Here is a 13295-nt window from a genome sequence, read left to right on the forward strand (position 1 = left end):
ACAAGCAGTTTAGTGTGATCCTGCTAGATTCATCTTGTTCGATATCTTGTAAGGTAAGCAACAATGGCTTTGCTGCTGTGCTGCTTTGATAAAGGAGAGGAATTGGATCTACGCGACAGGGCTGAATAAAGCCGCTAGCGGCGGGAACAAATCTTAGTCTCCGACATTGTTTACATTTTCTCCAAACATCGAAATGTTCGATAATGACTGATGACCTGACATTCTGAGGAAGTGTGTCAAACTACGACGAATACTAGAGCACAGAAGCCCTCGTGGATATCCAGTCCATGGCTCGACTGAACGAGCCTCCACAACCTTCGGTCGAGTCAATAGATGCATGTAGGTTACACCACAGACAACCTCTTCATACGCTGATTAGAGACAGTGAAACGTCGGTTCGTTCGCCAAAATCGAGAGATTGCAAGGTTCGCTATCTGCTATCCTTGCCATTACGAGGTCTGACCTATGAAGAGCAAATTCGACTCAATCCCTCCGCATACGAAACCTCGAAAGCGAAGTCACTCGACTACTGTCTGAAAATGTATCCCTACGAGAGCAGATTATCAGGCTACATTATGAAGCCGAGAAATTTGCAGGACGAGCAGTGCTAGAGGGTGTTGATATTGTGAAGGGCAAATTGGAGAAAAAGTTGGCAGAGTTAGGAGGATTGGTTCAAGAGCTAGGAAACGTCGAGAAGAATGTCGACAGTCAACGTGCCCAAAGGAGAAGATCACTTAACCGGAGCTCCCCAAAAAGATCTCCGGATCAAAGGAACTGGAAGAATGCCCTCACGCTTTCAGAGGTCACTGGAGGTGCAGATGGTCGACTACCGCCAATCGTCGAGGATAAGTACTTCCCAAGACGAACAATGGAGTATGTATTCCTGCGCATCTTATACCTCAATGCTGACAGCTATGCAGTGCTGAAGAGTTGCTTGATATCTTTGCGGACCCTGCGAACGCTACCGATTCACCAGACCTTGGGCCGCCACCTGTTGCGCATTTCGAGGAAGGAGATCCGATCAAGTTTGATTCCACACAAGACCGATCATCCGCCGAAGGATCAGCTGAAAGTACCATGGAAACGCAGCCAAAGCTTTCAGCAAATCTTGAGACTCGAAGAAAGAGACGGGAAAGCTCGCATCGAAGAGATGTGGACGTGAAGAACACCAACGTGAATTTCATTAAGAGCACAGCATCCATAGGTACAGCCATGCCAATGAGTCAGCCTCTGAAATCCGGCGCAAAGCGAAAGCTTAGCATTCGTGACGACGACGGCGAACCCGCCGTAGTAGACGAGTCCGGGAAACAAGACTTCCAATTCAACCGCAGAGGTTCAGAATTCCGGATCAATGACAATGATAATACAAAGCCAATTATCAGCAGAGCCACCAAGGGAGCTAGTGATAAAGCCTCTCAAGCTCCGATACCGAGCATTACCGGCAAAGACTGCAAAGACAAGGCATCTGGAGCATCTGCAACGGTCACGGCAACTGGTCGGAAAGCTCTCGGGCCGAGTAAGTCTTGTAAATGATTACAAATTGAGGAATTTCTAACGATGATGCAGAGAGTGTGAACACTGACCCAACGAACTCGCCATTCAAAGCAAGCCGCACCAGCAAGGACAAGGTCGCAGAAGCCAAGGATGATTTGGCGAAAATTGCTCGAGAACGAAGTCGACCAAAGGACAAAGGCCGACCCAGAAACCCAGGCATCACCAAAGACATAGAGACGGCCATCAAAGGCGCTGAAGTCAGGAAGCCTCTCGAAGCCCCTCCGGAGACGCCAGCACCACCGTCCGACCTCTTCTCGCCTGGCTCCCCGGGACCTTCAGCCGCACGACCCGATTCGCGAGACACGCCTCCACCGCCCGACCTTGGACCAGACACAGGCACAGGATCGTTTGGTCGAGCTTCACGGCGTCCAAGAGGTAGTGTTAATTACGCTCAGCCGAACCTCCGCGACAAGATGCGCCGACCAACGAAAGAGCTCGTCGATGCTGTTGGTGCGGAGGAGCGAGCACGGATGGCAAAAGCGGAAGATGATGCGTCAAACCCGGTTCTCATCAAGCAAGAAGAAGATGCAGATGCAGATGCATTACCTACATGGAAGACGAATGCTCCCGAAACGGACCAGAGAAGGAGACCAGAGCCCATCAGTCCGCTTGGTAATAAAATTGGAGCGGCAGACTTGCCGGCCAGCGTCATCACTGAACGACGAAGGCGTACAATTGTGCCCGCACTTCAAGAGGGGGTAATTGACCCCATGAAGCTAACATCTGGCGCTGCGTCCGCAATTGCAGCACTTACAGCTGGAACTCAAAGACTGAAAAGGCGAGGAGAAGAGGAAGAAGAGCCCAGTGGGGATATCGAAATGAGAGAGCAAACAAGGGAGCCAATAGAACGGATGAGTATCTACGATTTCACAGGCAGCTCTCCTGTCGAGCCGAGCGGCATGAATGCCAGTGATGCAGGCCAAGAAGAGCTAGCCAAGACGACGAGATCATCCAGAAGACATTCCAGCGTGCCGGCTTCCTCTGAGCCAGGAAAAGGCTCTATCATGATATCCAGACGAGGTGATCGACGAAGAGAGACACTCGTTGTGGCACAACCCGCGGAGAGAACAGAGACAGAAGAGGGACAGATGTCAGGGACGAGAAGTGTGCTTGAGCTTGGCGCTGAAAGTGCAGAGGCTGCGGTAGGCAGAGGAGACCGGGCTGCGAGTCGGCGACGGAGCATGATGATTTGAAGATTGAGGCTTTGCTGTGCGGCAAGGAATGAATTTGAGGCCAAAAGCCTTTTGGTGTCCTTTTAGCGCTTGGATATGCGAGCTCTGGTAGACGGACAGACACTATCTTCCATTACCCATGACGTGTTTTGCCTCGTATCTCACGTCACGAGTCCTTTTTGAACACGCGGAGCCTGGTCCGGCGAAATGTCTTGGAATGTAAAGATCATGGATGATGCCCTTGCAGGATGATTCCCTTCCTTCGACCGCCTTCACCGCCACGTGCCATCCATCCTCCGATTCACCGCTGGTGCATTCGTTTTTCCGGTTTCCGCTGCGGTCAGCAAACCGCCCTACCTACCCTCCTACCCTACCCTCCTACCCTACCCTACCCTTACCTGACTCGCCCTAGCTAAGCTCACTCTTCAAATCTTCCGATCTTGATCATCTGCGGTCAGCCCAACCATCCGATCTGACCGTAGATCCCCTCCCACACACCCCTGACGGAAACCGGTTCAGCGCCACACCCCAAACGATTGGTCCGATGGGGATCTGTGGTAACCCCGTTTTTCCATTTGATTTTCCCCGCGAGCTAGCTTAGTGCATTTTCCTATTTTTCTATTTTTTTTCGAACTTCCCCCGCCCCCCCCTGAGCGAGTGAGCGCTCGGTCCTTACGTGGGTAAGTCGTTAGCGTTAGGAGAAGGGGGAAATTTAAAAAAAACAAGCCAAAGTTTCCTTGCTTGCGCAGGGGACGACGACCGGAAGGGTCGGATAGACGGTGTTAGAGGCCGTTTGGATGCGTGGGAGGGTTTGGTTGGGGATCCTTGTTTTGGGTTTTTTTGGTCGCTGACGGACCTATTTCGGGGGGAAAGAGAGTCTCGTGCGCTTTGCATGAGGTTGGCTAGTGATGTAGGTACTCCGTACCTCGGGGTCGTGATTTTCGAGAGTCGAGGATGGGTTCTGGAGGGGGGAGGAGGAGTAGGTGCTGCGAACGATGATCATAACAATAAAAAGGGCCAAACAACGACAGAGAGACGTAGAAAGCAACGCGGCGCCCTGACACGCAAGCTGAAGGGTAGGAAACGAGGGAAGAAGGACGAAGATCCATCCAAGCCAGGCTCGAAAAAGCTAGCAGCAGATTGAAAAACGAAAAAGAGGGAGAAAACAAGAAAATGACGCCGCCCCCCCCCCAACGCCGAAGCCACCAACGAAATCTCCGCGATACCGGTAAGTAAGATACCCACTGCATCCGCACCTCCCCCTGGCCCAGATCTCTTGGCGGCCGACACCGCCCAAAAAGATGGCAAAAAATGTGGGGATCTCCAACCTATCGAAGCGGATGCTCCGTCATGCTGTGCATTAGTAGCAACAAACGCCGGTCGATCTCAAGGTACTTCCTGCTCTTTCTTTCCCCTAGGTACTCTAGAGCCGAAAGAAGGGGGGGGGAAGGTGCAGATTCATTTAATTACACAGATGGAGTGGGGCGATAGGGTAGATTTGTTGTTTGTTGTTGGAATTGAGGTAGGTAGTGCGTGTGTGTGTGCGTGTGTGCTACTCGAGAGTAACATAGGGCTAGTCAAGGACCAAAAGGGCTTTTCTTAAAAAAATGCAAACACACATAATGTGGAGTACCTATACGGAACCGGGGGGTTTGGTACCGCGGAACGAATCGAGGAGCAGAGATTTGCGAGGGTACTCGAACCAGCGATCGATGGACGGGCGTGTGGCAGGCTGTGGGTGCTGCCGTCTTTTCCCGCCGGCTTTATTGCCCATCATGCTTTCCCTAGAGGGAAGAAAAAAGGGTTTTCGCGGAGTGGTTTTCGGTTTGAGTTTGGTGGATCTGCAAATGCTGCGTCGCGACGGTTGGCAAACGTGCATTGGTGGGGGTCTGGATTTTGGTTTTTTTCTTCTGGGGTTTCCCGCGTTGGTTGGTGCGATTGTGGTGGAAATGCAGAGGGTGGAACGATCTCCGCTGGGCTGTTGAATACCATGGAAAAGAGGGTTTTGGACGTCGCGGAGACACGTAGCGTAGAGCAATTGGTTAGTTACTGAGATGTATTTCTGTATGAGTGGTTGATCGTGGTGTGAAATGTACATCTATGACGTTTGGGGTATTTGAATTGAAGAAGTGCTAGACCACCCTCTGCATATGCATCCCTGAAAATCCCCTCGCCAACCCTTAAATTGTGCTCATTGATTTGCAAGTTGCAATCCCTCCGTCATTTATAACTCCACCGGAGAAGAGATACGACTGACTCCTATCCTCCTTGTCTAATGCGTACAATGATAAGTGCTTGCTTATTGCTTTTGGTATACAAAAGGCCGACTGCTTGCTATGCTGCGCCGCAATTTGCGTTATGGAAAGACGTGAAGAGCGCCCGGTGCCGCTGTGGGCTGGATTGTCCGTAGACATGCGAGAACGGTATGTAGATGAAAAATCAGGACCAAGTCATCCGCCTCCTCCAATTGCGTGTACTATCGAAAGAATTCGTGTAGCCGCGAAGCTCGCTGCGGGCTTGTTCTGAAAGTGGGGTTTGATGTGATGAGGTGCTCGAAGTGGTGGTGGTAGAGGTGAGCGAGGAGCGGGATGAAGAGGGCGACAATGTCCGTGAGGGAGCATTCTGGGTTGTAGAGGAGGTGGTGGTGGTGGTGGTGGTGGAAAAGTACGATGTTTGTGGAGAAGTGGGCCAGTTAGGCGTTGTCTGAGTGGTTTTGTAGGCAGCAAAGTTGAAGGCGGGTGATAGGTAGAAGCCTGATCCTCTGTTGGAGTCGGACGAGGTCCAGCTTGGTGTGGTTGGCGAGGTGGAACCTGACCAATTTGCAGATTTCTCGAGATCTGCGAGGCGGCAGGACTGAGAGCAGTAGGTCTCACACTCGGTCTGCTTGTCACAAGCGAGACAGTGATCGGGGGCCCAGTTGAGCTCCATGGTGGAAGGTTTGGAAGAAGATTGCTTGATGACAGTGGTGGGCGATGACTGTGAGAGGGTGCGAGAGGGATTGACTGAAGCTGAAAGACTGGAAGAGCCGGTCTGTCAAAGGACTGACGAGGTCGAATATTAAAGAACAGAAGTAGATGATTATGGTAAGAAGGATTCCGTAAGAAGAGGCAAGGCCAATGAGTCAGATCACGCAAGGTCCGGTGGATGTTGGGTGACTATGACATGGACGGTATGTGGAGGATGGAAACAACGCAGGAAGAATGGGAGTGGAGAGTCAGGCCCATGTCTCGATGGTTGTCAAGGGCATTGGAGGAAAAAAAGAAAGGAATGAAAAGAGGCAACAACAGGCTTCTATAATAATGGCTCACTTCATGCAGCAGGCCGCTTGAGAGAGTGGTCAATCCAAGATGCATGAGACCCCCCCCCCCCCCCCCCCAAAACTTCTGGCGAATGATCATGAGGGCAAGATGGTGTGCGACGCTAAGGGAATTTGCTGATGTTCTTTTTTGGCTTGCAGCCCTCGAGCTAAAGCCCCCGAAAATCAGCGGATGAACTTGGCAGTTTTGGGCGTAGGTTGGGACGACTGCCCAGCCGACGCCAAGTCCAACAGGGGTCCATTCAAACCGCTGAGCTCCAATTCCTCGAAAAATGAAAAAAAGTCCCCAAGCGGCTAAGGGCTAATGCTCGATTGCTGCAACCATCGGACAAAGCTAGGAGAAAGGTGCATATGTCCTGCGTCCGCCCCCTCAAAGGATTCGGTGGGGTCCTGAGATTTAATGGAAAGAATGCACGGGTGAATTGTCTGAGCAAGTAGGTAGTGGATTATTAGGAAATGCAAGTCAGCCGACCACTCGTATGCCTTCAGGACGTGCTCACAATCCCATCCCAGTAGATATTCCTTCGTTCAACCACATGTAAGCAGCAGCAGGAAGCGGCAAGGTAGAGTGATGATTTCGGAATGTTTTCGTGGCCTGCACTACTCGGCAGGACTCTCTTACAATGAGGCGTTTCGAGAGATGCATGATCGGTTAGGAGTCGAGACCCGGTAATGATAACAAGACCAATTACCGTGGACGACTGGGCTTCTATGCTCGAGCCTGGTTGGGCCTCCAGGTGATAGCATTTGTACGAGTAAGACAATTAATTCATCTACTCCACGAGAGCTGACTACCTTTAGCCCATGCAATCTGCATTTACTGACTATGATGCAATTCATGAACCCCAGGATTGATGTGCTTTGCGCTGTAAAAACGTCGCAGCGTCGCATGAATGCATTGCGACATTAGTAGCTTCGCAGTGCATCATCTTGCCTGAAATTATGCGTGAAAGTGGACTTCAGTCGAGTACGGTGGCATACAGTCACCAACAAGAACCACATACCCCTCTATCTTGCCGTCAAGCGTTATCATTGCGTGATGCTAGCTGGCAGATGGGATTTTCCAAGGAGTAGCATCACTATCATCATCATCATCGTCATCAGCAGCAGCATCCTCAGCCGCCCATTTGATGATTACTGTCGATCCGAGAAGACCAATTCCTGTATTATTTGCAACCCGTGAAGTTGAAGGACCTTTGGACTCGTAAGGTACTTCAGTTATCAGTTTTACCTTTTGAACAACATTCAGGGTTCATGCAGTAATGAATCCAACCGTGTCTCAGGTTTGATTCGCAATTGAGAAGGGTGTGGGTGTCTTCTGTCAAAAAGGCGGGGGAGAAGTCAGCCAAAGGGATTAGGTAGGTCAAGGCCAAAAAAGATGACGATCTTCGCCACCCCGAGCTAGACGACCGGCTCGTACTTTACAACAGTCAGTTTTTGGCGCCTTGCAAGCGAGGGTGATCCAGTTAATTAATCAATTCGTTCCGATAATTTGGCAGCAAACCCTGAGCGACAGCCTACCGCCTACAGCCTACAGCCTACCGCCTAGAGTACAGCCTACAGTACAGGCACGTTTTGAATGGCTAGGCTAATTGGCAAAGGGAGACTAGGGACTAAGGCAGGCACAGGCATAGGCATCAGGAGATACCTGAGGGATGCTCTGCTCCAGCTACTCGATTGGCCTCTTTTGATCCTGCCATTCCCCCACGTTATGCACGCACCCACAAGCCTTGCACCGAGACTAGGGTTGCCAAATTTCATGAAAACATGTATCGATACTGAAATTGCAGTGATTAGTGGATTTAGCTCGATTTCATGAATTTCATATTCAAGTACGCCAAGACCCGCTTACTGGGTAGATTCAAGATGATTGATTAGTTGACTATGCTTAGTAACCAAGTCCGGCCTGAGGGTTCCGTCGTAAAACCTCGCCCTAGGGCCTAATATTACCACTTTTCCATCCTATCAGAACATTAGCGAGTAACCTAACCGGATTCATATATTTCATCACTTCAATCGTATCTGAAATTTCAGCAAAATTTCATGCCAAGACTTTCAAAAATTCAAGGGCTGGTCATCCCTAACCGAGACGTGCAAAATATGCCCACCTCATGTTCCCATTCGCAATTCCCAAGTATCAGCTACGGCAGCCAAGAGGACCCGTACAGGAGCCGAATGTCGGATTGATTTCTTACTGGCTTAAGACGAGCATGACTTGAATCCTACAGGACAGGTTACCGGGATATATAATGATGCTAGAGTATCCAGATCTCTGAAGTGTTAACGGAATCTGGCTACCTCGGCTATTAGCTTGAGCGGGCACTAAGACAAGGTACCACTTTAATCCAGGCCCCACTATTCGCTAAGATAAAGTACGCTCATACATACCTTAGCCTCACATTATCAGGCTTTTAGCACGACTCTGTCAAAGAAGTAGCCTGCCCATTTCTGCCTCCTGCATGAATTTAATCTTTGTGCGAGAATCATTCTCCCCCAGTTCCTTCCCCCCGGCACCATGTGAGAAGCAGGGCATTGAGCGTATGATAGTATCATTATCATTTATCAACGCGCGGCATCATCGATCATTGAGCTAGCTGCATCAACCGGCGCTTCAAAGTCCAAACAATCAAAAGAAAAACTTACGCCATCACTTTGGTACGCCTGTTCAGGTCAGTCCCGTCCCGTCACCTTCAAGGGAATCTTGCGCTTTGACCCTTTGTTACTTCCTTCGCGACATAGAAATCGCTTCACTTCATCTGATACGTGGAATCATTCCTCGTCCTCTTCCGTCTGGCTCAATTTTCATTCCGAGTCTTTCGATACAGCGCCATCGAGCTGTCAAACTTGCAGCTCGGGCTGCACGCAACCATTTCTGATTCAGCCGCTTTGACCTCAACGTGGGGAAAAGGAAAAAAAATAGTAATAATAATGTGCAGCACTGCAATCTCATACAACAACGCGCCTACCCAGGCTCATGTGGTAGGCTACCAGAATGATCCGGAGCGCCTTTGTACTATTGTTGCACTGCACGGAGTATGCGCCAAGTAGTTTTCTTCCTCTTTACATATCTAAAACTTGAGATTTTCGTTGGGTTCTGCCTAAATTCACATTACGATGCTCTGCCACACCTCTCCTACTCGTGCTGTCCAGGAGTGAGTTACCTCGCTTAATAGCGCCGGGAGAGTTAACCAATCAAACTACTCAGTTCTCCGCGAAAATCGTAGTTTGATTGGTCAACTCTCCCGGCGCTATTAAGCGAGGTAACTCCTCCTGGACAGCACGAGTATCATGATGGACTTCTCCTTCAGCATGATTGCCTTTTCTCACTATCAATCTAGGTCCAGGGTCTGGTGAATTTTTCCCGCTTCATCCTAGGACACATATCCCTTATCGCGTCCCACAATGTCGATCCGGATTAATATACCGAACACCAAGTGCAGGGCTGGCGCAACAATTTCAGGCACCGTCTCCCTGCATGGGGATGTAGACATTGATGTTGAGATCATCACGATAAGCCTTGTCGGCAGATGCAAAACCAAGGTGGTACGGAGCAATGGCCAGAACAGTAGTTCGACTTACAGAGGAAGAGCCCCTCTACTGGAGTACAGACAGGTTCTCTTCAAGGGTCCCAACACCATGAAAACCAATGGGCACAGTTGGCCATTCAGCTTCACATTCCCACCCCGCTGTGTGGCCCGCGGCGCCGATCCGTTCAAGCAGCGCCATGGCCTTTTCGACATCAATCCTCAACAAAGTTTACCTCCCTCCTTCGCCAATGACAAGCACACCTTCAGTTGGCGAGGCGAGTGTTTTGTCAAATACGAACTCGAAGCGTCCCTCATCGGCAATAGAACGAAGATCTTTTCCCTGGGAGACCTAAAAACCGAAAAGACACTCGATTTTATCACGACCAGAGACATCGAAACCTTCAAACCGGATTTCATCGAAAAGGGTCAAACAATAGCCTGCTACAGTCTTCGACTCCAGCCCGGTCACGAAAATGGACCTCTCACCTTCAAGGAAAAGCTTCAGTCCATCCGCACGTCCAAGCTTCCCGTCGCGGTGTTTAAATTGCATATGCTCCTCCCCAAAGTTGGAATTCTGGCCCACTCACTCCCTCTAATACTCAGATTGGAGCACGACATTGAAGCATCCACAACACAATCACTCCCGATAGTGACGCTACGGAAATGCATGGTAGAGCTGCAAGCCAACACCTACATCCAATGCATCCGCGACGAAATGTTCCGCGAAGGCGATGAGCAAAGGGACTGGAGTGACGAGTTCCACATCGCGTCGATCGACTACTCTGCAGATATGGCCAAGGCACCACCGGTAACCGAGTCCATGGACCTGCAGAAATTAATGCGGATCAAGGTCCCCTGGCACCAGAAACCTACATTCAGCACGTTCAACATCAGACGCACATACAGTAAGGCACATTTCGGAGTTGTCTCTTCCTGTTCGAGATTGCGTTCTGAATCCTGAGACATGCTGAAGGAACAACTTACTCAATCTAGCACCCTTCCTCACTTCCCAAACATGTCATTACTCAAAATTTCATGAACGAATGAGAATGCTGACTCCGAAATGTGCTAGGACTAGCCGTCAAGCTCTCTGTCGATTGTGCGCAGAAGACATTCAAGGCCGAGTTCGCGTCCTACAAATTCGACCTTTTGGCAGCGGACTACGCATCCCCGATGGCTACGCAGGAGCTGGACATGGCGGCTCCGGCGTATGGTGATTTGAGTGGTCAGTTGCCGACGTATCAGGATGCCAAGTTGGCTTCCGGGGCGATCCCTTGAATGCTCTTGATACTTTGGCGCTGTACGGATCATAGCACTGATCCCTCGCTGATTCGGCTTCAAGAGATGCCTGTCGCTGCCAGTGTGGCGGAGATGCCATTGACTGCAAGAGCCAGTGTCGTAGGGGCGTTGGCTTTTTGAAGCATTGATTGCTTGTATTACGTTCGAAGCGCTCTTTTGCCGGTCTCCCGGTTCGTTCGTGCATTATTGGCATAAGCAGCTTTGACCGTACGAGATACCCCATGTTGTTGCGGGAGCCCATTCTTCGATAGGCGTTCGGTGTCTGTATTACACTTATGTGGGATTGACGGTGGCGTGACGCCGTGTTTGTTTATGAAATCCATCGAAGCACACACCAAACTTCTGGAGCTTGATGATCATGGCGCCAGAAAGATTGACCGTATTGTACGGAAACTTTATATACACTATATACACTCATTCCACACCGAACAGGCTCCCACTTCACCGCTCCCAAGCCATGACCCCACCACCACCGAACCCCGCCGCGCACCCTGCCACCACCGACTATCTCGACAACGGCGGCGGCGACCCGGGCATGTAGTTCCCCCCCAACTCATGGACACGGTTCTTGTCCTCGCTCAGCTCCGGCACCGCCCCCTGCTCCGGCAACTCCTGCGCGCCCCACGTCCCCGGCTCCCGCCCCTTGTAGCCCCCGCCCTTGCCCTCCGGACCCCCCACCGGCGCCGCCACCGCCCTCTCCGCTTTCAACCTCCGCTGCTGCCGGACCAGCAGCGCGACGCACGCCACCAGGAGCACCCCGAGCGGTATGCCGACGCCGAGGCCCACGGCCAAGGCGTCGGAGCCCGTCGACGCGGTCGCCGTCGCCGTCGGGGTGGAGGACGTGGCCGTGGCCCCGGCGGTCGCGGTCACGGTCGCCGGAGCGGCGGAGGCGTTGGAGGAGGAGGAGGCGGAGGGGTCGGCGAGCCCGATGCCGTCGGGTTGGGCGCCCGGGAGCTGGGAGTCGCGCAGGAGGAGGCCGAAGGTGGGGAGGGTGAAGTTGGAGGCGCAGGCGCTGCCGCGTTCGCATTCCCAGACGCCGGAGGCGGGGCAGGGGAAGATGTTCATGGCTGTGTTGCGTTGAGCTGGGGAGGGGAGTGTCAGTTGTTGTTGTTGTTGTTAAAGGAGGAGGGAAGGGGGGGGGGTGGAACCTTCGGTACACTGCTGGGGGCAGTTTGGGCTCTTCCATGTCTTGTCCGTGCATGCTCCCCGGTACATGGCTCCGTTCCAGGTGCAGAGGTTGTTGTCTTGGCAGTAGGAGTTTGAGCTGTCGTGGCAGCACGAGGAAGCGTCGGTCGGGGTGTTCGACGCCGAGCTGTTGCATGGTGTGTCGGCTGTTGCTTCCGTGCCATCGGGATAGTAGCAGGCTTGTTGGGCGAGGAGGAGGAGGGGGGAGTAGAGGGTCAGGAGGAGGAAGGTGACGGCAAACATTATTGTCGGATGTGGAGGGGTGGGAAATGTTCTGATGAGAAGGGTCGCAGAGCAGGGGAATCGGTCAGAGGGGAGAAGAGATGTCGGGCAGCAGGAGAGAAGACTCGCTGCACGGCTCTAGAGGAGCGAAGACGGAGCCGCGTGAAGAAACATGACGCGGGCAAGAATAGATTCGTTCAGATCTACAAGCTCACGCTCGAGGAGGCAGTGAAAAGGATACCCACCGGCTGTTTCACGCTCTCCGTAGACGCCGAAAAGCTCAAATGTTGGCTTTCCGCTAAATGTTCAGCTCATCACTGCCCGAGGAGCTTGGTGCCCGCTCATCAGCCAAGCAAATCAATTTGCGACGTTTTGCTCGCCAAACCTCCTTCTTCCGCGAGCGAAGGCGTCAAGGTTTCGAGCCATGCTGTGATATGTCCGAAAGCGTAGGTGGTGGAACCGCTGCTACGCCGCGTGGCAGCAGTAGCGCTGGTCTCCCAGAATCCTTCGCGCCAGGAGTGAAGATTGATGAGGTACAACAGGCCGTCTGCTGTTGGTTGAGGAGGTGGCACGCAACGTTATCCTTCGAGTAGTCTGAGAGTCGTTGAACGAGGCGGACCAACATGGCAGAATTGGAAGGGAGGGAGCAAGTGCACTGCCCAGAGTTGCGGGGATCTATCGATCCTTGGCATTGTCGCTAAAGCTGTCAAACCTTAAAATTCTAATGGAACGGAAAATCCACTTTGGCAGTATCACAGTGTCGGCTCATCACATAAGAACCCCAGTCCATATACACCCGAGTCACTTTGCTCGTCTAAGCATCTATACATGCGTAAATAGGCAATGGGGCGCAATCCTTCTCGAGTTGATTACAACCAAAAGGCTAGGGAACAAATTCTCGCCCACACTCCAAGCCATATCAACGAAGCCGTGTTTACTATCGAACGCGCAAAGACGAATCCCAATCCTAGTCTCGAATTTCCATTTCAGAAGTTGCTTAGTGCCTCAACATGCTAATGC

General features: G+C 51.7%; 3 protein-coding genes across 3 annotated transcripts; 2 read left to right on the top strand and 1 right to left on the bottom strand.

The window, feature by feature from the left end:
- Positions 1–287: 287 nt before the first annotated feature.
- HO133_010779 (uncharacterized protein) lies at positions 288–2747 on the top strand (the record flags this gene model as incomplete). Its single annotated transcript, XM_037301630.1, has 4 exons — positions 288–339; positions 474–873; positions 921–1516; positions 1567–2747. The coding sequence occupies 4 exons, from the start codon at positions 288–290 to the stop codon at positions 2745–2747; spliced, it is 2229 nt and encodes a 742-aa protein (XP_037153264.1).
- Positions 2748–9444: 6697 nt separating this feature from the next.
- Positions 9445–10847, top strand: HO133_010780 (uncharacterized protein; the record flags this gene model as incomplete). Its single annotated transcript, XM_037301631.1, has 2 exons — positions 9445–10474; positions 10642–10847. 2 exons carry the CDS (start codon positions 9445–9447, stop codon positions 10845–10847), a joined length of 1236 nt encoding a protein of 411 aa, XP_037153265.1.
- A 525-nt stretch (positions 10848–11372) lies between these two features.
- Positions 11373–12296, bottom strand: HO133_010781 (uncharacterized protein; the record flags this gene model as incomplete). The annotated part of the gene is made up of 2 exons (XM_037301632.1): positions 11373–11950; positions 12017–12296. 2 exons carry the CDS (start codon positions 12294–12296, stop codon positions 11373–11375), a joined length of 858 nt encoding a protein of 285 aa, XP_037153266.1.
- Between the last annotated feature and the right edge of the window lie 999 nt (positions 12297–13295).

Source organism: Letharia lupina (assembly GCF_014066315.1).
Source record: "Letharia lupina isolate WasteWater1 chromosome Unknown contig_9, whole genome shotgun sequence".
NCBI classification, from domain to species: Eukaryota; Fungi; Ascomycota; class Lecanoromycetes; order Lecanorales; family Parmeliaceae; genus Letharia; species Letharia lupina.